A 24,529-nucleotide genomic window follows, 5' to 3' on the forward strand; every position below is an offset into this window, starting at 1 on the left:
CTCTAGCCATCCCTGCTCAGCCATTTTGCACTTCCTGTCGATCTCATTTTTGAGACGTTTGTATTCCTTTTTGCCTGCTTCATTTACTGCATTTTTATATTTTCTCCTTTCATCAATTAAATTCAATATTTCTTCTGTTACCCAAGAATTTTTCTAGCCCTCGTCTTTTTACCTACTTGAACTTCTGCTGCCTTCACTACTTCATCCCTAGAGCTACCCATTCTTCTTCTACTGTACTTCTTTCCTCCACTGCTGTCAATTGTTCCCTTATGCTCTCCCTGAAACTCTGTACAACCTCTGGCTTAGTCAGTTTATCCAGGTCCCATCTCCTTAAATTCCCACCTTTTTGCAGTTTCTTCCATTTTAATCTGCAGTCCATAACCAATAGATTGTGGTCAGAGTCCACATCTGCCCCTGGAAATGTCTTACAATTTAAAACCTTGTTCCTAAATCTCTGTCTTACCATTATATAATCTATCTGATACCTTTTAGTATCTCTGGGATTCTTCCATGTATACAGCCTTCTTTTATGATTCTTGAACCAAGTGTTAGCTATGATTAAGTTATGCTCTGTGCAAAATTCTACCAGACGGCTTCCTCTTTCATTTCTTAGCCCCAATCCATATTCATGTTTCCTTCTCTCCCTTTTCCTACACTCGAATTCCAGTCACCCATGACTATTAAATTTTCGCCTCCCTTCACTATCTGAATAATTTCTTTTATCTCATCATACATTTCATCAATTTCTTCATCATCTGCAGAGCTAGTTGGCCTATAAACTTGTACTACTGTAGTAGGCGTGGGCTTTGTGTCTATCTTGGCCACAATAATGCGTTCACTATGCTGTTTGTAGTAGCTTACCCGCACTCCTATTTTTTTTATTCATTATTAAACCTACTCCTTCATTACCCCTATTTGATTTTGTATTTATATTCCTGTATTCACCTGACCAAAAGTCTTGTTCCTCCTGCCACCGAACCTCACTAATTCCCACTATATCTAACTTTAACCTATCCATTTCCCTTTTTAAATTTTCTAACCTACCTGCCCGATTAAGGGATCTGACATTCCGCGCTCCGATCCGTACAACGCCAGTTTTCTTTCTCCTGATAACAACGTCCTCTTGAGTAGTCCCCGCCCCGAGATCCGAATGGGGGACTATTTTACCTCCGGAATATTTTACCCAAGAGGACGCCATCATCATTTAACCATATAGTAAAGCTGCATGCCCTCGGGAAAAATTACGGCTGTAGTTTCCCCTTGCTTTCAGCCGTTCGCAGTACCAGAACAGCAAGGCCGTTTTGGTTATTGTTACAAGGCCAGATGAGTCGATCATCCAGACTGTTGCCCCTGCAACTACTGAAAAGGCTGCTGCCCCTCTTCAGGAACCACACGTTTGTCTGGCCTCTCAACAGATACCCCTCCGTTGTGGTTGCACCTACGGTACAGCCATCTGTATCGCTGAGGCACGGAAGCCTCCCCACCAACGGCAAGGTCCGTGGTTCACGGGGGGCGTTAATTTTGTACTCTCTTTGAAATATACAAAACAAGAACGAAAATGTACGATTCACACTATACCCTGAGGCAACTTTTTACATCTGCGTTTTATCTTTTGGTTTATAACGCATATCTACTGAAATGTGTTAACTTTCACGTCTTTTAATTCTTGATTTCTTCATTTACCTTATTTTATTTTGCGTTGGAGAGCTGTCTTTGACCTTGTTTTTCATGTACTAGCCTATGACATAGGCACACGTCAGACAGCTAAAGAAAATTTTTTTTCGTTCCACCCACAACCTTTGTATTTTACAGTAGTTGACAAACGGCACTTTGCAACGCCAGGTATGTGTTGGTCTCATATTTTGTTATTGATCGTGTAAGATCTGTTAGTAGTGTTTGTAATATCACACTTTTTAATTTTTTTTGTTGTTACCTCTTTTTCCTGTTCGAACTAGTTCTGAAGATGATCTGCAGCGCATATTGAAACCAATAGTCAGTAATAAAAGAAGTAATATAAATTATATATATTAATTATAACAATAGATCACGCTTTCTTCGACATTAGTTCAATTGAGTTCAGCAAATACACTCCTGGAAATGGAAAAAAGAACACATTGACACCGGTGTGTCAGACCCACCATACTTGCTCCGGACACTGCGAGAGGGCTGTACAAGCAATGATCACACGCACGGCACAGCGGACACACCAGGAACCGCGGTGTTGGCCGTCGAATGGCGCTAGCTGCGCAGCATTTGTGCACCGCCGCCGTCAGTGTCAGCCAGTTTGCCGTGGCATACGGAGCTCCATCGCAGTCTTTAACACTGGTAGCATGCCGCGACAGCGTGGACGTGAACCGTAAGTGCAGTTGACGGACTTTGAGCGAGGGCGTATAGTGGGCATGCGGGAGGCCGGGTGGACGTACCGCCGAATTGCTCAACACGTGGGGCGTGAGGTCTCCACAGTACATCGATGTTGTCGCCAGTGGTCGGCGGAAGGTGCACGTGCCCGTCGACCTGGGACCGGACCGCAGCGACGCACGGATGCACGCCAAGACCGTAGGATCCTACGCAGTGCCGCAGGGGACCGCACCGCCACTTCCCAGCAAATTAGGGACACTGTTGCTCCTCGGGTATCGGCGAGGACCATTCGCAACCGTCTCCATGAAGCTGGGCTACGGTCCCGCACACCGTTAGGCCGTCTTCCGCTCACGCCCCAACATCGTGCAGCCCGCCTCCAGTGGTGTCGCGACAGGCGTGAATGGAGGGACGAATGGAGACGTGTCGTCTTCAGCGATGAGAGTCGCTTCTGCCTTGGTGCCAATGATGGTCGTATGCGTGTTTGGCGCCGTGCAGGTGAGCGCCACAATCAGGACTGCATACGACCGAGGCACACAGGACCAACACCCGGCATCATGGTGTGGGGAGCGATCTCCTACACTGGCCGTACACCACTGGTGATCGTCGAGGGGACACTGAATAGTGCACGGTACATCCAAACCGTCATCGAACCCATCGTTCTACCATTCCTAGACCGGCAAGGGAACTTGCTGTTCCAACAGGACAATGCACGTCCGCATGTATCCCGTGCCACCCAATGTGCTCTAGAAGGTGTAAGTCAACTACCCTGGCCAGCAAGATCTCCGGATCTGTCCCCCATTGAGCATGTTTGGGACTGGATGAAGCGTCGTCTCACGCGGTCTGCACGTCCAGCACGAACGCTGGTCCAACCGAGGCGCCAGGTGGAAATGGCATGGCAAGCCGTTCCACAGGACTACATCCAGCATCTCTACGATCGACTCCATGGGAGAATATCAGCCTGCATTGCTGCGAAAGGTGGATATACACTGTACTAGTGCCGACATTGTGCATGCTTTGTTGCCTGTGTCTATGTGCCTTTGGTTCTGTCAGTGTGATCATGTGATGTATCTGACCCCAGGAATGTGTCAATAAAGTTTCCCCTTCCTGGGACAATGAATTCACGGTGTTCTTATTTCAATTTCCAGGAGTGTAGTTGCCAACACTTTCTTGATAGTCAACATGAAAAACATTTGTCGCAAAAGTAAAGCGAACACACGACGAAACTTCAAACAACCAAAATTACTCACAAAAATAAGGAAGGAAGATTAGAGTTTAACTATTTACAGAAATAGACACTTTTCAGGCATTAACTGCAACTAGTTGGACACACTGCACTATGCAACGAGGAGCATGGCAAGGCACCTACCCTCACTTCCCCCGAGAGCCTTGACAAAAAAAAAAACTTACCCAAATTGAATTGGCACCTTCCCCGCCACAAAGACATTTCAGTTTCAGAAAAGTCACGAATGTGACGGATGCTGGCAAGTAGAAAGTACACGAAAAGCCATTTGTCGCGAAGCCTCGAAATTAAGACGGCGCTGCACAATGTCTACGGAGTGAACAAAACCACTCTGAGTCGTTGGGGGAGTCGTCTGTCGTCATCCCAACTAGATCACCTGTCGGATCTCCCGCGTACTGGCTGGGCTCTCGATGCTGTGACTCCTGCAATGTTGGAACCTGTGGACACACTCATTCGAGATGTTCAACGGATCACTATGAAACAGCTCGCTGCTCAACTGGACATCCCTGTTGGTAGTGTTGAGACACTCGTCTACCAACTGGGGTATTCAGAGGTGAGTGTGACCGCTGGGTTCCTCGCAGCCTAATAGTGGACCATAAAAGGCAACGAAGGACCATCTGTTGGGAATTTCCTTGCGCATTACGAGGCTGATCGTGACATTCTTTTGTCTAACATCGTCACAAGCAATGAAACATGGGCTCGTCACTTCGGACCGAAAACAAAACGACAGTCTATGTAATGGTGCCACACCGGCCGTCATCTGAGGAAAAAATTCAAAGCCCCGTCCTCAGCCGGTAAAGTCATGTCTATGGTCTTCTGGAACTGTGATGGGATTATTCTATTTGATGTCCTCACCATGGTGCAACGATCACTTCTGCGGTCTATTGTGCTCTCTCAGGAATTTGAAGAAAGGATTTCAGCCTGTTCGTCACCATAAAAATGCAAACGAACTTCTCCATGACAATTCAATGCCGCACATGAGTCTGTGCACCCGAGACAAGCTCACAAAACTTCAATAGGCGGTTCCTCCTTATCCATCATACACCCCGGATCCCCCACCTTCTGACTTCCATCTATTTGGCCCAATGAAGGAAGCAGTCCAAGAGAAGTAGTATGTGGATGAAGGAGAGTGTATTGACGAAGCAAAACGTTGGCTCCGACGTTGACAAGTAAGTTGGTACCACACCGGCACGAATCCGGCCGGCGGATTAGTGTCGAGGTCCGGTGAACCGGACATGTGGATGGTTTTTAGGCGGTTTTCCATCTGCCTCGGCTGGTTGCCCTTATTCCGCCTCTGTTACACTATGTCGGCGATTGCTGCGCAAAAAAGTTCTCCGCGTACGCGTACACCACCATTACTCTACCACGCAAACATAGGGGTTACACTCGTCTGGTGTGAGACGTTCCCTGGGGGGTCCACCGGGGACCGAACCGCACAATAACCCTGGATTAGGTGTGGGGAGGCGAAGGGTTGAAGTGGACTGCGGTAGTCGTCGTGGGGTTGCGGACCACTGCGGCAGCGGCTGGGACGGAGCCTCTCCGTCGTTTCTAGGTCCACGGTCCACGGTTAACATACAATACAATACACAGTTGGTAACATGTGGTAATAGAGGCCCTCCCAGTAATGTGTCTTAAGGTCTTCGCACTGAACGGAGATTACGTTAAAAACAGAGTTTTGCAGCCAAAAGATTTGGGAATAATATGTACTGGAATCCTGAATAAAACCAACCTGCTTTCAGAAAAATAATGTGTTGCATTAGTTACTGATCGCCCCTCTTATTTCGACGTTCGCTGCTGTTCTGATTACAAACGAAAAATCTAGAAAGCTCTGAGCTCTACAAGCTTCCACTAGCGTTGGACCTTTGAATCACAATCATTTTTTTCTTCGTGCTACCAGCCAATACCAAAAGCCACTAAAAATGTCAGTACAGAAAGTATTGGTTTTTATCAAAACATCACCTGTCTCACAGCAAAATAACATGTAGACATGGCTTATAAACAAATCTTTCTGGAAGGGCACATTTCAATTTGCAGCGGAGTTTGCGTTGGATTGAAACTTCCCGGGAGACTAAAACTGTGTGCCGGACCAGGGCGAGAAACCAGATCCTCACCTTTCCGGCCAGGAAGTTTATTTTTCATTACGAAACCGTAGTTGAGTTGCCACTCCTAGAAGGAAAAGGAAATTCTGTCCACTCTTCTAGCATGTATATCGAAAGTAGACGTAAAAAGCGCTGAGTGTGCGTATACATTTTGTGAGAAACAACATCGATGACAAAAGTGGTTAATTGTAAGAAACAGATGGCATTGTCAAGAAACTGAGTCTACTGAACAGCACTATCTGATTAAAAGTATCCAAACATCCTGTGAAATGCGGAATTGGCCACTAGATGTCGTGAGAGGCGGGCCCGCCAGTATAAAAGGAGGGTGCGAGTGTTGTGTTGTCCGCAAAAGAGCAGTAACAGCAAAATGGGTTGGTCACGTGTTCTCAGTGACTTCGAACTTTGACTAGTCATGGATGTCGCTTGAGTAACAAATCCATCAGGGACATTTTAACACTTCTAAAGTTGCCATAGCGTGCACCTATCAAAACAGACGACGACACTGCGAACACTGCGAAATATTTTTTGCTGGGGAGTGACATAGTGAACGAACAACACAGGTGTTTCATGAATAGGTCAAAGGAACACAGCCCTGGTTTATTAAAGTGAGATAACACATCTTTAACAAAACTTTCAATGCCCATCTTTCTGGAATAGCAGATACCAGACCTTTTTTGACATACCCATTTAGCATATACGCTCCATACTGATGAAAGTGTGTATTGTGTTTGGTGAATGTAAATTCAGCTACTCAGCGGGGGGGGGGGGGGGGGGGGAATCCAGAATATTATGGCAACGTAGATGAATAAATTAGATAACCAGATATTGGCCATCATCGAATTTACCCTCATCTTGCTGCTCTGTCGATTGTTCCCAGGCTTCATCCATTGCAGGTGCTTTGCCGGTTTCAGCCTTCTGGTCATCTAAGATGCGTAGCACCGCGTCCACTACATCACCTCGGACCTCTCCCGTTTTCCTCCGATGATCCATCACCTGAGATTTGTAAAAGAACATATTAACAGAAACAAAAAATCTGAGAGGAACATTTTGTGAACCTTGAACTGGCACTGCTGATGTTACATATATTTCAGAATATAAGAGATATGATAGTGTCCTCGCTCCTTTCTACAAACCTCCACCATTTTGCTCAACAACCGTCAATGTAAATCTGCAAAGGTTACTGGTCCTGAGTACCTACTTGCGAAAGACAGCACAGTAAAGCATTTTACATCGGCTTCTAGAAATAAATAATAATATCCCAGACAAATTAGTAAGAATACAAGCAAATGGGGGAAAATTTATAAAGTTTTGAAAGTTCGGGAAAATACTCATATGGGATGTAGTAATAAGAAACAGAAAGTTCCACTTCATAGGGGGGGGGGGGGGGGGGGAAGGGGACGGCGTCTCCCTTACAGAGCTCTTATTAGTAAATACATTCCTCGCAAAATTGTACACGAAAAAGATCTTGTGCATCTTTTCACTTATACGGATGGTATTTGAGGTATAAGCATTGGAATAGTATTCTGTTAACGTAAAAGTTTGCAGTTTTTTTTGTTTGGTTAGCAAAGTATTTAAATGAAAAGCGTAATTACTTATATGGATATATTTCGTGGCCTATATATTCTACTTGATGATATTTCTTTTTCGATCAGTATTGTTGAAATCAGGGTACGTGCCAACAACCAAAACGTCAAGTTCCCCTTCCCATTCACTCAGCGCTCCCCTACCACTATTGTCGCTGCCGGTTTCTTCTTATCCTGTGTCCAGTTCAGTTGAGTTAATGTTGCGATCTGTCAAAGTAGTGCCAGAGTTTTCTGTTTTTGTGGCAGTATTCATCAGTTTGTGGTGTTACGAAGTGCTTCTTCTTAGTCTCTTTTCTTTTGTCTGGACTGAGAAAACAATAGTGCTATATCCTACTACCTGTTTTATTTGTGGTCAATCTGATTCGGAAGCAGAGACATCAGTAGTGACGAAGGGCTTGGAAAACTCTGATACGTGTCAGCAAGAAAAGGAAGGATGGGGCTCATAATCTTCTACAGAACGCTGGACTGGTTGAGGTGCATAAGGTATGTCGACGTGAATATATTAAGGAACATAATAAAAGGAAACTAATTAATCAGAATGTTGCACAAGCAGCTGATAAACGTTTGAGATCCTGCTCCTCTTATCCACTCAGTTTCAGAAAAGGCTGCTTGATATGTGCTGAAAAGTGTGACGCAGAGGCGGAAACAATAAAACGACTCCATAAACACCGTGGAATGTTTGAAGTTCGCTCTATAACTCTGAAACATAGGCTACGCTGCTTGAGAAAGCAGTGAAACGCGATGGTGATTTCGGTAGAAAGGTTGCCGACGGCGTCAACGGTGTTTTGTGTTTAGTAGGTGCAGAAGCCCGTTATCATCAAGACTGCTACGCTAAATTAGTGTTGAGCCGTCTCCTCTGTTCGAAAAAGAGGCCGCCGTCAAGATACCACCTTTGATGCCGCTTTTCAACAATTATGTAAATTTATAGATAGTTCAGAGGAATGTCAATTTTCGCTGCTCAATTTGTTGCAGAAAGTTAATGAATTTCTACCAGAAGCAGAGACAATGACTATAAAAACTCTGAAAAATAAACTGACTTAACACTTCGGTGATGGGGGTCTTGTTTACCACAATGCCAAAAACTCCTCCAGTTGTACGTTTTCGTGGCCACAAACTTTTGAATCAATGGTGTAATGAACGAGCTGTTAATGAAAAAGATGAGAGAAAGCTAACAGTAGAAGCAGCAGCAGCTATCATGCGCGAAGATATAAGAATGACTCCTTACAGTATTGTATCCAGATATCAATGACTTGACACAGAATGCTGAAGTTAGGGTTCCTAACACTTTACAAATATTTGTGAAGCGTGTGGGTCTGTCAAAAAAGAAAGGTGGTGAACAGTGCCCTTTAAGAAATATACAGCAATATCCTATGCGATTGTGCTAGCTACCAGGCCTCGTGCATTTATCTCCCCACTGCAACTTCGTCTTGCAGTGTACTCGTCTCGTAAAGTGGGATCAAAAAACATTGCTGAAATTGTCTCGAATGTGGGTTTCTGCTCCTCATATAGCACTGTGGCTTTATTTGAGGCTTCTGCCGTTAAGTTCTGGAAATCCAACATTTCAAATGATTCATTCTTATAGTTCGTTTTCGATAATGCTGACTTCAATATTGCAACAATGGCTGGGTAGAATCAGGTGTGTGACTCCAGCGAGAGCGATAGAACATCAGAAAGTAACGAAATTCTCTGTCACGTCGAGCTCTACTGAATCAGCAAGTGCCCAAAAAATTAGTCTGCTAACATTCCAAAGTTAGAATAGAGTTTGTAACTGAAGAAATTGTTCTGCAAAATGCCTACTCAGAACAATCATTCACTACAGCAACAGTTCTTACCAATCACGATTTTACTTGGATGATGGGAAAGTTTTTACAGCTTTCTATTCCTGCATGGCAAGGTTTTATATAGAAAATCATCTTATATGTAATCAAATGTCTTAGCGCTTCCATTCATCAACAGCCCGCCGACAGATTATATCACAATTTTAACTGCTTTAACTGATGCCATCACGGAGAGTAAGAAGACCACACAGCAAACATACAGTACGTCGTGAAACATTTAGCTGCGACGAAACTAAACTGCTGAGCCAAATTCGTTAGAGATACAGGTGAAATATGTATACAAATACGTGTGAAATATATTACACATACGGGAATTAGTTTACATGTCCACCAGTGTGCAAAGCCACGGGTACAAAGCTCAAGCTAAACCCCTGGAGCGATTAACCCATGGAACGATTTCAAACGAATCTATTACACATATTAGTTACAATCTGGAAATAAATATTGTGGGCTAAGAACTACCAGGCCCCTGTTGGCGTGAGCGTGAAAACGTGGAGAGAGAAAGTGGGGGAGGGGGGCGGCGAAAGAAGAAATGGACAGAGAGAGAGAGGAGATGGAATTAGAAGGGGAAGGAGCAGATGGACAGAGGGGTGAGGAGGAGCTGATGGACAGAGAAAGGAGCTGGAGGAGATGAATAAAGAGGAGTGCAAGAGGTAGAGAGAGGAAGGGTGAGGAGAAGATGAACTAATACAAGACTGGAATAAATACATGCCTGGGCGACGCTGGGTACTCACCTAATACGAAATAAAATCCTGAAAATACGAAATACAAATGGATTATTACTCTCAAGACATATATAATAAGTTAATTGAAGTCAATAACGCAGAATAAGGCAGTGGATAAAATAAATTCCACCTCGGCGTTTGATTTATATCCGAAAATGAAGACTCACGTGAAAATATTACGAATTCATTAAAATTTGCAAAACTTACGTTTTCTTTGAAAGTTCGGCCCCTTTTGCTGTTGTTACTTCAAATATTTACGAGATAGAATAAATGAATGATTTTCATAGCTTCATCTGGTCCAGCATTCGGGTCGCACCGTAGCTCGTAGAGCAACTAAGTCTAAAAATTGCTAACGACATTGTTCAGCACAAGCTCCTGGTGGAAGTGGTTTGTCTTTACGTTCAATCATATACGTCACTGAAGTGTCATGAGGCACTGCAGTGACTGTAGGGGCGTTCTTTTGTCAGCGTTCTTATGAATGAAGAGGAATTTAAAAATCACTTAACAAAGGCAAGGCCTCCGGTCCAGATTGTATACTAGTCAGGTTCCTCTCAGAATATGCTGATAAAATAGCTCCATATTTAGCAATTATATACAACCAATCGCTCACAGAAAGATCCGTACCTAAAGACTGGAAAATTGCTCAAGTCACACCAATACCCAAAAAGGGAAGTAGGAGTAATCCGCTGAATTACAGGCCTATACCACTAACATCGATTTGCAGTAGGGTTTTGGAACGTGTACTGTATTCGAACATTATGAAGTACCTCGAAGAAAACGACTTATTGACACATAGTCAGCACGGTTTCAGAAGATATCGTTCTTGTGAAACACAACTAGCTCTTTGTACTAATGAAGTAATAAGTACTATCGACAGGGGATGTCAAATTGATTCCATATTTTTAGATTTCCAGACGGCTACCGACAAGTTCCTCACAAGCATCTTCTAACCAAACTGCGTGTCTACGGAGTATCGCCTCAGTTGTGCGACTGGATTCGAGATTTCCTGTCAGAAATGTCACAGTTCGTAGTAATAGAAGGAAAGTCATCGAGTAAAACAGAAGTTATATCCGGCGTTCCCCAAGGAAGTGTTATAGGCCCTCTATTGTTCCTGATCTATGTTAACGACATAGGAGACGATCCGAGTAGCCGTCTTACACTGTTTGCAGATAATGCTGTCATTTACCGTCTTGTAAAGTCATCAGATGATCAAAACAACTTGCAAAATGATTTAGATAAGATATCTGTATGGTGCGAAAAGTGGCAATTGACCCTGAATAAGGAAAAGTGTGAAGTTACTCAAATGAGTACTAAAAGAAATGAGCTAAATTTCGATTACTCGATATGCCACACAAATCTGAAGACTGTAAATTCAACTAAACACTGAGAGATTACAATTACAAATAACCTAAATTGGAACGATCACATAGATAATATTGTGGGTAGAGCAAACCAAAGACTGCGATTCATTGGCATAACACTTAGAAGGTGCAACAGGTCTACTAAAGAGACTGCTTACACCACGCTTGTCCGCCCTATTCAGGAGTATTGCTGCGCGGTGTGGGATCCGCATCCGGCGGGACTGACGGCTGACATCGAAAAAGTACAAAGAAGGGCAGCTCGTTTTGTGTCATCGCGAAATAGAGGAGATAGTGTCACAGGCATGATACGTGAACTGGAGTGGCAATCATTAAAACAAAGGCGTTTTTCGTTGCGACGGGATCTTCTCATGATATTTCAATCACCAGTTTTCTCCTCCGATTGCGATAACATTCTGTTGGCACCCACCTACATAGGGAGAAATGATCATCACGATAAAATAAGAGAAATCAGGGCTCACACAGATAAATTTAAGTGCTCGTTTTCCCCGCGTGCCGTTCGAGAGTGGAACGGTATAGAGCGACAGCTTGAAGGTGGTTCATTGAACCCTCTGCCAGGCACTTTATTGCGAATAGCAGATTAATCACGTAGATGTAGATGTAGATGTAGATGTAGAAGGGAAGTGAGAAACAAGGTGCCAGCGTCTAGTCTACTTTCCCAGAATAACATCAAGAAGGTGCCGAGCCAAAGATCTTCACCAGACAAGAGTGGCATCAACAACGTCAGCAGCCCTTCCTACGTGAGAACAGATTTCAAGCATGGTCATCAGGGACTTTTTGCCACCATGCCATCTACATTCCTTCTTTCGAGACAAATGTTACCCACAAATTTTTTCCCGCCGCTGGAACCTGAAACCTTTGAATCAACAATCGTCTCTTCGGCTACGGAGGTGGACGAATCCGTGGGCGCTCCTTGTATTTACCTGCCCGTAATTGTTTCACGGCCAACGACTTGGCATGTTTGGCATTTTCAAGGACTGTGGCTATTAGCCCAAAAAAGGAGTAGCAACTTTATTACCAACTGAATAACCATGGGAGCGAACATCACAAATCTGGAGTATATCCAAAATAAATTCAGCAGCTCTGAATAAACATTTTTGTAGACGATACTACCAAGATTTCCGCCACATTTTTCGTAGTAGGCAGGCTGTTTCAGGCATAACGAAATACACTTATGTAGAAATCAGTGGAAGCATGAAACACATCATACATCCCACACACTCAACAGGAAAGAAAATTTACACTTCAGAATGTGATTGCGAAAGGGGGATAAAATTGACCGACGAGTTCTGTTCAGGTACTTCAGCAGTCAAAGATGGTGTGTAACAACGTGGACATACATTCTATACCTAATTTCGATCAATGTCATTTCTACTAGCTTATAAATTCTTTGCGTGCCTCATCTGAACAGTCTTTAAGAATGGAATGATAGTATTCCTCATTTCTTCCTATCTTGGACTAGTCAATTTCTGCTTGACTACCATAACCAACCTCCTCTACGATGAACTGAACTTCGAAGCACGCAGTGCTTTACTAAATCTAGAAGTACACTACTGGCCATTAAAACTGCTACACCACGAAGATGACGTGCTACAGACGCGAAATTTAACCGACAGGAAGAAGATGCTGTGATATGCAAATGATTAGCTTTTCATAGCATTCACACAAGGCTGGCGCCGGTGGCGACACCTACAAAATGCTGACATGAGGAAAGTTTACAGCATTGTTGTGATGCCTCGTGTAAGGAGGATAAATGCGTACCATCACGTTTCCGACTTTAATAAAGGTCGGATTGTAGCCTATCGCGATTGCAGTTTATCGTATCGCGACATTGCTGCTCGCGTTGGTCGAGATCCAATGACTGTTAGCAAAATATGGAATAGGTGAGTTCAGGAGGGTAATACGGAACGCCGTGCTGGATCCCAACGGCCTCGTATCACTAGCAGTCGAGATGACAGGCATCTTATTCGCATGGCTGTAACGGATCGTACAGCCACGTCTCGATCCCTGAGTCAGCAGATGGGGACGTTTGCAAGACAACAACCTTCTGCACGAACAGTTCGATGACGTTGGCTGCGGCATGGACTATCAGCTCGGAGACCATGGCTGCGGTTACCCTTGACGCTGCATCACAGACATGAGCGCCTGCGATCGTGTACTCAACGACGAATCTGGGTGCACGAATGGAAAAATGTCATTTTTTCGGATGAATCCAGGTTCTGTTTACAGCATCATGATGGTCGCATCCGTGTTTGGCGACATCGCGGTGAACGCACATTGGAAGCGTGTATTCGTTATCGCCATACTGGCGTATCACCCGGCGTGACGGTATGGGGTGCCATTGGTTACACATCTCGGTCACCTCTTGTTGGCATTGACGGCACTTTGAACAGTGGATGTTACATTTCGAGTCGGGGCGTGGAATGTCAGAAGCTTGAACGTGGTAGGGAAACTAGAAAATCTGAAAAGGGAAATGCAAAGGCTCAATCTAGATATAGTAGGGGACAGTGAAGTGAAGTGGAAGGAAGACAAGGTTTTCTGGTCAGATGAGTATCGGGTAATATCAACAGCATGGTATAACAGGTGTAGGATTCGTTATGAATAGGAAGGTAGGGCAGAGGGTGTGTTACTGTGAACAGTTCAGTGACCGGGTTGTTCTAATCAGAATCGACAGCAGACCAACACCGACAACGATAGTTCAGGTATACATGCCGACGTCGCAAGCTGAAGATGAACAGATAGAGAAAGTGTATCAGGATATTGAAAGGGTAATGCAGTATATAAAGGGGGACGAAAATCTAATAGTCATGGGCGACTAGAATGCAGTTGTAGGGGAAGGAGTAGAAGAAAAGGTTACAGAAGAATGTGGGCTTGGGACAAGGAATGAAAGAGGAGAAAGACTAATTGAGTTCTGTAACACGTTTCAGCTAGTAATAGCGAATACCCTGTTCAAGAATCACAAGAGGAGGAGGTATACTTGGAAAAGGCCGGGAGATACGGGAAGATTTCAATTAAATTACATCATGGTCAGACAGAGATTCCGAAATCAGATACTGGATTGTAAGACGTACCCAGGAGCAGATATAGACTCAGATCACAATATAGTAGTGATGAAGAGTAGGCGGAAGTTCAAGACATTAGTGAGGAAGAATCAACACTCAAAGAAGTGGGATACGGAAGTACTAAGGAATGACGAGATACGTTTGAAGTTCTCTAACGCTCTAGATACAGCAATAAGGAATAGCGCAGTAGGCAGTACAGTTGAAGAGCAATGGACATCTCTAAAAAGGGCCATCACAGAAGTTGGGAAGGAAAACATAGGTACAAAGAAGGTAGCTGCGAAGAAGCCATGGGTAACAGAAGAAATACTTCAGTTGATTGATGAAAGGAGAAAGTACAAACATGTTCCGAGAAAATCAGGAATACAGAAATACAAGTCGCTGAGGAATGAAATAAATAGGAAGTGCAGGGAAGCTAAGACGAAATGGCTGCAGGAAAAATGTGAAGACATCGAAAAAGATATGATTGTCGGAAGGACAGACTCAGCATACAGGAAAGTCAAAACAACCTTTGGTGACATTAAAAGCAACGGTGGTAACATTAAGAGTGCAACGGGAATTCCACTGTTAAATGCAGAGGAGAGAGCAGATAGGTGGAAAGAATACATTGAAAGCCTCTATGAGGGTGAAGATTTGTCTGATGTGATAGAAGAAGAAACAGGAGTCGATTTAGAAGAGATAGGGGATACAGTATTAGAATCGGAATTTAAAAGAGCTTTGGAGGACTTACGGTCAAATAAGGCAGAAGGGATAGATAACATTCCATCAGAATTTCTAAAATCATTGGGGGAAGTGGCAACAAAACGACTATTCACATTGGTGTGTAGAATATATGAGTCTGGCGATATACCATCTGACTTTCGGAAAAGCATCATCCACACAATTCCGAAGACGGCAAGAGCTGACAAGCGCGAGAATGATCGCACAATCAGCTTAACAGCTCATGCATCGAAGCTGCTTACAAGAATAATATACAGAAGAATGGAAAAGAAAATTGAGAATGCGCTAGGTGACGATCAGTTTGGCTTTAGGAAAAGTAAAGGGACGAGAGAGGCAATTTTGACCTTACGGCTAATAATGGAAGCAAGGCTAAAGAAAAATCAAGACACATTCATAGGATTTGTCGACCTGGAAAAAGCGTTAGACAATATAAATGGTGCAAGCTGTTCGAGATTCTGAAAAAAGTAGGGGTAAGCTATAGGGAGAGACGGGTCATATACAATATGTACAACAACCAAGAGGGAATAATAAGAGTGGACGATCGAGAACGAAGTGCTCGTATTAAGAAGGGTGTAAGACAAGGCTGTAGCCTTTCGCCCCTACTCTTCAATCTGTACATCAAGGAAGCAATGATGGAAATAAAAGAAAGGTTCAGGAGTGGAATTAAAATACAAGGTGAAAGGATATCAATGATACGATTCGCTGATGACATTGCTATCCTGAGTGAAAGTGAAGAAGAATTAAATGATCTGCTGAACGGAATGAACAGTCTAATGAGTACACAGTATGGTTTGAGAGTAAATCGGAGAAAGACGAAGGTAATGTGAAGTAGTAGAAATGAGAACAGCGAGAAACTTAACATCAGGATTGATGGTCACGAAGTCAATGAAGTTAAGGAATTCTGCTACCTAGGCAGTAAAATAACCAATGACGGACGGAGCAAGGAGGACATCAAAAGCAGACTCGCTATGGCAAAAAAGGCATTTCTGGCCAAGAGAAGTCTACTAATATCAAATACCAGCCTTAATTTGAGGAAGAAATTTCTGAGGATGTATGTCTGGAGTACAGCATTGTATGGTAGTGAAACATGGACTGTGGGAAAACCGGAACAGAAGAGAATCGAAGCATTTGAGATGTGGTGCTATAGACGAATGTTGAAAATTAGGTGGACTGATAAGGTAAGGAATGAGGAGGTTCTATGCAGAATCGGAGAGGAAAGGAATATGTGAAAAACACTAATATGGAGAAGGGACAGGATGATAGGACATCTGCTAAGACACGAGGGAATGACTTCCATGGTACTAGAGGGAGCTGTAGAGGGCAAAAACTGTAGAGGAAGACAGAGATTGGAATACGTCAAGCAAATAATTGAGGACGTAGGTTGCAAGTGCTACTCTGAGATGAAGAGGTTAGCAAAGGAAAGGAATTCGTGGCGGGCCGCATCAAACCAGTCAGTAGACTGATGAAAAAAAAAAAAAATAAAAAATAAAAAAAATAAAAAAAAAACGACCCGTGGCTCTACCCTTCAGTCTATCTCTGCAAATCCCTACATTTCAGCAGGATAATGCACGACCACATGTTGCAGGTCCTGTACGGGTCTTGCTGGATACAGAAAGTGTTCGACTGCTGCCCTGGCCAGCACATTCTCCAGATCTCTCACCAACTGAAAGCTTCTCGTCAATGGTGGCCGAGCAACTGGCTCGTTACAATACGACAGTCACTACTCTTGATGAACTGTGGTATCGTGTTGAAGTTGCATGGCCAGCTGTACCTGTACACGCCATCCAAGCTCTGTTTGACTCAATGCCCAGGCGTATCAAGGCCGTTATTACGGCCAGAGGTGGTTGTTCTGGGTACTGATTTCTCAGGATCTATGCACACAAATTGTGTGAAAATGTAATCACATGTCAGTTCTAGTATAACATATTTGTCCAATGAATACCCTTTTATGATCTGCATTTCTTCTTGGTGTAGCAATTTTAATAGCCAGTGGTGTAAAATACCGAGAAACACTTTTTGATGAAGAGTGATAGTCACTATGAAGGTGATAGCGATCCAATGTTATGAGATTTTTTTAAAACCACAACAGACTCTGATGGAAAATATCTGTTTATTCCTTTAACAGTTTCAATCATTATGATCATCTCCGTAGAGATCAGCTACTTTCACGAAGGAAGATCAACTTGAAGATGATCATAATGATAGAAACCAGCAACAGAATAAACGAATATTTGCCATCACAGACTGATGTATGTTGTGGTATTTATAAAATTTCAACACTTTATAATCGTTTCGCGTCCAGTACCGCCAATTTTACAGTGACAGAAACATCACTGATAACATGGTAGAAAGTTCGTTTTCAGTAAATGCTATCACATCTCAAAATCGCACAACATGGAATCAGCCACGCTCTCCTTTGGCACAAACTGAGATGCTGTAGTACCTCCGTCGGTAATGACGGAACCCTTATAGTATCACTTCACTGTCCGACTGTTAACAACAGTTTCTCAGGAATGGGTAGACATATGAAGTTGAAATTTATGTTAGATATGGAGGTCTATAGACCCTTATACGTCAATGGAGTCAAAAGATACGGCCACTAATATCACATTTTGATATTCTCAAACTCACTCCTCAAAACTTATAGAGCACTTCCCTGACCTAGAATCATGATATTTGACAAGAGGCAAGTTTTCAAAGTAAAGGAAAAAATCCGAAAATTGTTAATTTGTAATTATATCACGCGAAACATCCCATTTCTTGTCATTTGTTATCTTCTGTCTGTCTTCCTGTCTGTTATGACCCCTTTTTCTCGGAAACGGTTAAACGTATCACGTTGAAATTCATGTCATTTAAGTCCGAAGGTTTTAATGAAGAAGGTCGCATTTAAGCATTGAAATGTATCATTGCTGACAGGTGAAAATTTGTGCCGGCCGGGACTCGTACCCAGATATCCCGCTTGGCCTTTTTGCAGCGTAAAGGATTTAAGCTTTTTCGTCAATGCAGTCAAAAGATTCGGCCCTTTGTGGCACATATTTTGACATATTGCCAGTATCGATATCCATGACAGGCATAAATCGTCGAAATTCTCGATTCCAGGGATGGATGAAGTATCCACACTCATGCTCATAAATTAAGGATAATTGTAGGATGTGGTGCCACACAACGTGGCACTACACAAAACTTGCGATAATAGCGTAGGTACATAGGGAACACACGCTACACAGATCCGTAAGTCTTTGGTATTGGTGATAAGTTGAGAAAACCGTCACGAAACACATGTGCTACAAAACGCCACTGTTTCCTGCGCATGTACCCCGACATCAATATGGGATATGATCACCACACGTACACAGGCCGCACGACGTGTTGGCATACTCTTGATCAGGTGATCGAGCAGCTGCTGGGGTATAGCCTCCCATTCTTGCACCAGTGCCTGTCGGAGCTCCTGAAGTGTCGTAGGAGTTTGAAGACGTGCAGCGATACGTCGACCGAGAGCATCCCAGTCGTGCTCGATGGGGTTTAGGTTTGGAGAACAGGCAGGCTACTCCATTCGCCTGATATCTTCTGTTCCAAGGTACTCCTCCACGATGGCAGCTCGGTGGGGCCGTGCGTTACCATCCATCAGGAGGATGGTGGAACCCACTACACCCCTGAAAAGGCCGACATGTTGGTGCAAAATGACGTTCCGATAACCTGACCTGTTACAGTTCCTCTGTCAAAGACATGCAGGGGTGTACGTGTACCAATCATAACCCCATGCCGCACCATCAAACCACGACCTCCACACAGGTCCCTTTCAAGGACATTAAGGGGATGGTATCTGGTTCCTGGTTCACGCCAGATGAAAACCCGGCGAGAATCACTGTTCACTGTTCATGGACTCGTCCATGAACATAACCTGGGACCACTGTTCCAAGGACCATGTACTGTATTCTTGACACCAGGCTTCATGGGCTCTCCTGTGACCACGGGTCAGTGGAAAGCACCTTGTAGGTCTCTGGGCGAATAAACCATGCCTGTTCAGTCGTCCGTGGATTGTGTATCTGGAGACAACTGTTCCAGTGGCTACAGTACTCCGTGGCCATGTGTGGGCACTGATGGTGAGATATCGGTCTTCTTGTGGTGGTGTACACTCTTCACGACCCGTACTGTAGCGCCTGGACACGTTCTCTGTCTGCTGGAATCGTTGCCATAATCTTGAGATCACACTTTGTGGCACGCGGAGGGCCTGTGCTACGACCTGCTGTGTTTGACCAGCCTCTAGTTGCCCTAGTATTCTACCCCTCATAACTTCATCAATATGTGTTTTTTGAGCCATTTTCAACACACGGTCACCATTAGCAATTCTGAAGACGTCTGCACACTTACTTGCTGCACCGTAATCTGACATGCACCAACACACCTCTGCGTATGTGGACTGCTGGCAGTGCCACCGTGCGACGACCGCAGGTCAGTTGCACCGCTTGCTCATACCCCGAGGTGATTTAAACCCGCAAACCGCCAACCAGAGCGTTGTTTCACCATGTAGCAGTATTATTCTTAATTTATGAGCATGAGTTTATACACTGAATTCAGAAAAAAAAGAAACAGGACACCTTGAAGGACTAGAGATAGGATGTTCATATTAACAGGACCCATACATTAGTTTGTTCTGCAGAAATGATAAGTATTTTAGTCATCACGGTTCAGCATGTGTCCTCTTGCCGAACAGGCACAGGGTCCTCCATGGCCCCTGGCAACTTGTTCCATGCACGATGGCATCGATGCGTGTAAGCGCGAATGGCGTCCTGTGGCGAACCAAAATTCGGTTATCATCTTCAAACAAACAGAACTTGAATTCGTCCGAAATACTATCTGATGGGATTCCTGTCAGTGTGACGTTGTTCCATTCACCATTTCCGTCTAGCACGTTTCTGTGCACTCCTCAAAGATGGGCGTAGAATTGGACGACGCGCACGTAACCCAGGCACCGTAATAAACGGCGACGGACTGTCACCCCTGATGGTGTACGAAGTGTTCCACCGTTGCCCAGAGTCGTGGAGGTCACAGAGATGCCCTGCAGTGCCATTCGGATGAAGTGTCGATCTTCTCGTGGAGAGGGGGAAGGGGGGAGGAGGGACAGAAAGAGGAGGAGGAGGAGCATGTGGTGGTGGTGGTGGTGGTGGTGGCCTGGTTGGTGCGACCTGACGCAGCTCGTTGTGTTCTACGGTCTTCCATGAACCATTTTGCACATAACCGTTGAACTGCCGATCCTTCCCATACGAGCAGTAATTTTCCGGGTGGATGGTTCAAAATGGCTCTAAGCACTATGGGACTTAACATCTGAGGTCATCAGTCCCCTAGACTTAGAACTACCTAAACCTAACTAATCCAAGGACATCACACACATCCATGCCCGAGGCAGGATTCGAACCTGCGATCGTAGCCGCAGCGCGGTGTCAGACTGAAGCGCCTAGAACCGCTCGGTCACAGCGGCCGGCCCGGGTGGATGCATCACATTTTCTTAAGCTAATAATGCGCCCTCTTTCAAACTCACTGATTTGGCGGTACGATTTGCGCACACGTCTGGAAAGCATCCTGCATGCCTGATCAAATCGCACTGATCCATTACCTTTGCTTTATAGCGACAACGAGAGCCGCAGATACATTTTACCGGTAGGTGGTGTTGCGGCACGATACCGATGTTGACCTTGAACACATGGGCTGAAATGGTACAAATTTTGATCATTTTTACAGAACATACTAATGTACGTGTCCTGTGAATATGAACGTCCTATCTCTAGTCGTTCAAGATTTTTTTAACATGAGTGTACGTAATTGAGTTTGTTCAGAGCCGTCGGTGTACGTTCCCTATTCGCATTTATCTGAATTTTCTTTTCCCACCTGCTTACCTGAACAATCTTGTCGAACAAGCCTTTCTCCGCATCGGAGGATGTGAACTTGAAGGGCAGGAACCTCAGCAACTGCGGGGCGAGGAAGAAGACGGCGTAGGCCGGCCCAGCGAAAGCGTCCTTCCGCAGGAATCTATGCAGCTGGCGACATACTGGGGAGTCTTCGTTCTTCAGGGAGCCGCCCTCCACGCCAAGGAAGATGGAGCACACGATGTCCGCCGTGTAGCACGTCAGTACCTGGCGCACGTCCACGGCGCTTACTGGAACAGGGGCGGCCAGGCCGCGTCTAGTTACCGCGTTACACATACTGTAATCTCTGGTTTTTGCTTTAGTCCTTAGGCTCACACGTGAACAACATATTGCATCTCATCAAATGTATCTGGACACCTCCATGTAATGTTGAATCCACCACTAGGTGTCGCGAGAGACGGACGCACCTGTGTAAAAGGAGGTGGATACTATCGTGTTGCCAGTCCTTCGACTGCGTGTGGCACGACAGCCTCGTGTACAAACTTTTTGTACACGGGGTACCGACGTCGCGCGTGGTCCTACTGCGCTCGTATCTCTCGGGCCGCACATTCCACATCCGAGCAGATGGAAGCACCTCCACCGACCGGCAGATTCGTGCGGGAGTGCCGCAGGGCTCGGTTCTCGGCCCCCTGCTGTACTCCCTGTACACCGCCGACGCACCGCGGGTGGCACGCGTGGAGTTAGCGCTTTATGCTGACGACACTGCGTTGTTCACCCGTTGCATGAATGCGGCCGCCGCCTCCAGCTCGGATGTGACGTCCTGGGCGCCTGGTCCACGAAGTGGCGCCTAAAGTACAACGCTGCGATGAGCCAGGCTGTCGTCTTCAGCAGGAAGAGGCTACTTCCGGATCTGCCGCCGGTAACGATCAAGGGGGGCCCCATCCCATGGTTGCGGACCGGCAAATACCTCGGGGTCACACTGGACAGGCATCTGACTTGGCGGCCCCACGTCCGCGACGTCAGAGGGCGAGCAGTGGGGAGACTACGAGCGCTGTACCCGCTGCTCAACTCCTCGTCTACACTACCTCCACGCCACGGCCTCTCCATGTACCTGGCCTTGGTACGGCCAGTTCTGGAATATGCGGCCGTGCTGTGGGGCAATGCAGCAGCGACACACATTGCGACGCTCCAACGCGTCCAGAATAGCGCGCTGCAACTTGCGCTCCACAAGCCGCCTCGCTACCCCTCGAGGCTGCTCCATGAGGAAGCAGGAGTCCCATTCCTACGGGATCGCTTCCGGCACATCGCCAGGGTGTTCTACAACAACATTCTGACAGCCGTCTAATTCGTGGGCTGGGCCAACAGGTCCACCACAGGCCGACAACACGTTGGCCCGACCTACTGCGGGAGTAGTTCTCTCCCGCCGTTCCGATGACGATACAAAGAGCGTTTCTGTAGCCAGGGACGCTTACTGAGGACAGCTCGTCACGATAGGTCCCATTGCCAACACCATAGGTCAGCGCAGAAACAGCAGGTCCGGTGCTTACACTGCCTCTACACCTGGCATATGTCGCCAGTGTTTCACAGCGAGCGAGCGAGCGTGTTGTCAGTAGAGAGGCAGTAACGGCACGATGGGTCGGTTAAGGGAGCTCAGCGATTCATCTTGGACTAGTTATTCTTTGCCACCTGGCGAAGAGATCCATCATGGACATTTCAACTCTTCTAAAACCGCCCAATTTGACTGATGGTGATGTGATTGTTACGTGGAAACGCGAAGGAACAACCACAGCTAAACCAACACCAGACTGACCTCATGTAGTGATGGACATGGAGCGTCGAGCTTTATGAAAGGTGGTCGCAGAAAATCGCATAAAATCAAGTGAAGGAATCGCTCTTAAGTTTCAAGTGTGCAGTTAGTAGAATAACTGTGCACAGAGATTTAGAAACAATGGAGTAAAATGCTCGAGCAGCTCCTCATGAACCACACATTTTTGTAGATCATGCGGAGCGATGCTTGCGGTGGTTGAAAGAGTGACACAGATGGAGAGTGGATTAATGGGAACGAGTGATTTGGACTGACGAATGATGATACAAACTTTGGCAGTCCAATGGTAGGTTTTGGCTTTGGCGAATACCTGCAGAACGTTACTTTCCATCATGTGTAGCGCCAACAGTGAAGCACAGAGGATGTGGTGTTAGGATATGACGTTGGGGTTTGACCCCCATTTGGGCTTAAACTCTAAATGGGGAAGGATGTGAACGCATTTTACATCACTGTGTAGCGTGCAGAGTGGAGGAACATTTCGGAGGCGATGAGTTTATCAGCTGGACATGCACCCTGACAGGCAATTTTTGAAGACAATAACGTTCCTGAAGTTGACACTCCTGCCCACAGTCCCGGCCGAAATTGTCCAGGGAAGCCATCACGAAGGCGATAGGTGGACACCCCCCTATATTAATATCCACTAATAGGTGTCCGTATACTTTTGATCAGATAGTCCAACATTTCTGTGCTAATACGACCGTGAAAACTTTTACATGTGAGTAATTGCCATTCGGCATGAATGGAGCCCATCCAGTCAAGCACTGTAGATACTGGAGTGGGAAGGTGTTTTAGGGATGGGAGAGCGACAGTTAAGTGTGTTGGGAAGTCTCAGAGATGGATTCTAACTTAACACACTTGCAAGCCGTTGCTCAAGATTATTTCTATATGAAAAAATCTTACTTACGGTATATAAATAAAACAGCCACGCCCATTTCACTATAGTAATGAGGCGACTGCAGCGAGACAAAAATCTCTTTTGTATTACACAAACTCTACACACTACAAGCAGTTCAACTGAATTATGTATTACTTTTAACATTTGCACTTATACTACTTAATGAGAGACGATATGAACACTAACAGTTGTGTATTGTGTATTAAACTGGGGACTTAGAAACGACGGAGAGGCTTCGTCCCGCCGTAGCTCTCAGTTGTACACAACCCCACAACTGGCCACAGCAGTCCACCCACCTCACCGCCGCCCCACACTGAACCCATGGTTATTGTGCGGTTCGGCCCGCAGTGGACCCCCTGGGAACGTCTCATACCAGATGAACCTCCTGGAATACTGTTCACGAATGACAGCACAGCAGGACGAATCACCAGACTGACGTATAAATTTGCACGAGAATCATAAAAAAACTATTTTCATTAATAACACATTCGGCATGTGTGAAAGTAAAAAGAACTCTCGTGCTATGTACACAATTAACGGGTTATTAAATTAAACATAATTCCCAGAGCCCTTGTAATCACTGTGGAGGTTAATTATGCCAGTCTATGTCTGCAACGATTTGCCAGATGTCACGTAAATTACAAGTGTTGTTTCGGAATAATTGGCGCTAAAAGCTTCAGCCGAATCATTATGTATATAAGGAATGACGAACGAAGGAAAATAATTTAACATCACGTCGACACCTAAGTCGTTAAGACGAAACAGTATTTTTTAACTGCCACACCTCTTTTAGGTTACGATCGACTGTTTCGATAAGTTAATGAAGTACTTTCGCGATTAAACTTCGGTGGGCAATCAGACCATGCAGTATTTACCGAAAATAAATACGTTTCAATAGTCAGATTAAATAGCCTGAGTAACGCTACAGTAAGAAACAGAACAGC

The 24,529-nt window shown here is 45.1% G+C and overlaps 1 protein-coding gene across 1 annotated transcript in view; it reads right to left on the reverse strand.

Moving 5' to 3' along the window:
* Positions 1-6,507: 6,507 nt before the first annotated feature.
* LOC124712281 (cytochrome P450 6j1-like) overlaps positions 6,508-24,529 on the reverse strand; it is a 32,105-nt gene continuing 14,083 nt past the window's right edge. Inside the window, exons 2-3 of the mRNA XM_047242575.1 lie at positions 20,896-21,181; positions 6,508-6,690 (exon numbers count right to left, since the gene is read on the reverse strand). Of these exons, the coding sequence (XP_047098531.1) occupies positions 6,508-6,690; positions 20,896-21,181 (469 nt within the window). The remainder of the gene's footprint in view (positions 6,691-20,895; positions 21,182-24,529) is intronic.

Source organism: Schistocerca piceifrons, chromosome 8 (genome assembly GCF_021461385.2).
Source record: "Schistocerca piceifrons isolate TAMUIC-IGC-003096 chromosome 8, iqSchPice1.1, whole genome shotgun sequence".
NCBI lineage: Eukaryota > Metazoa > Arthropoda > Insecta > Orthoptera > Acrididae > Schistocerca > Schistocerca piceifrons.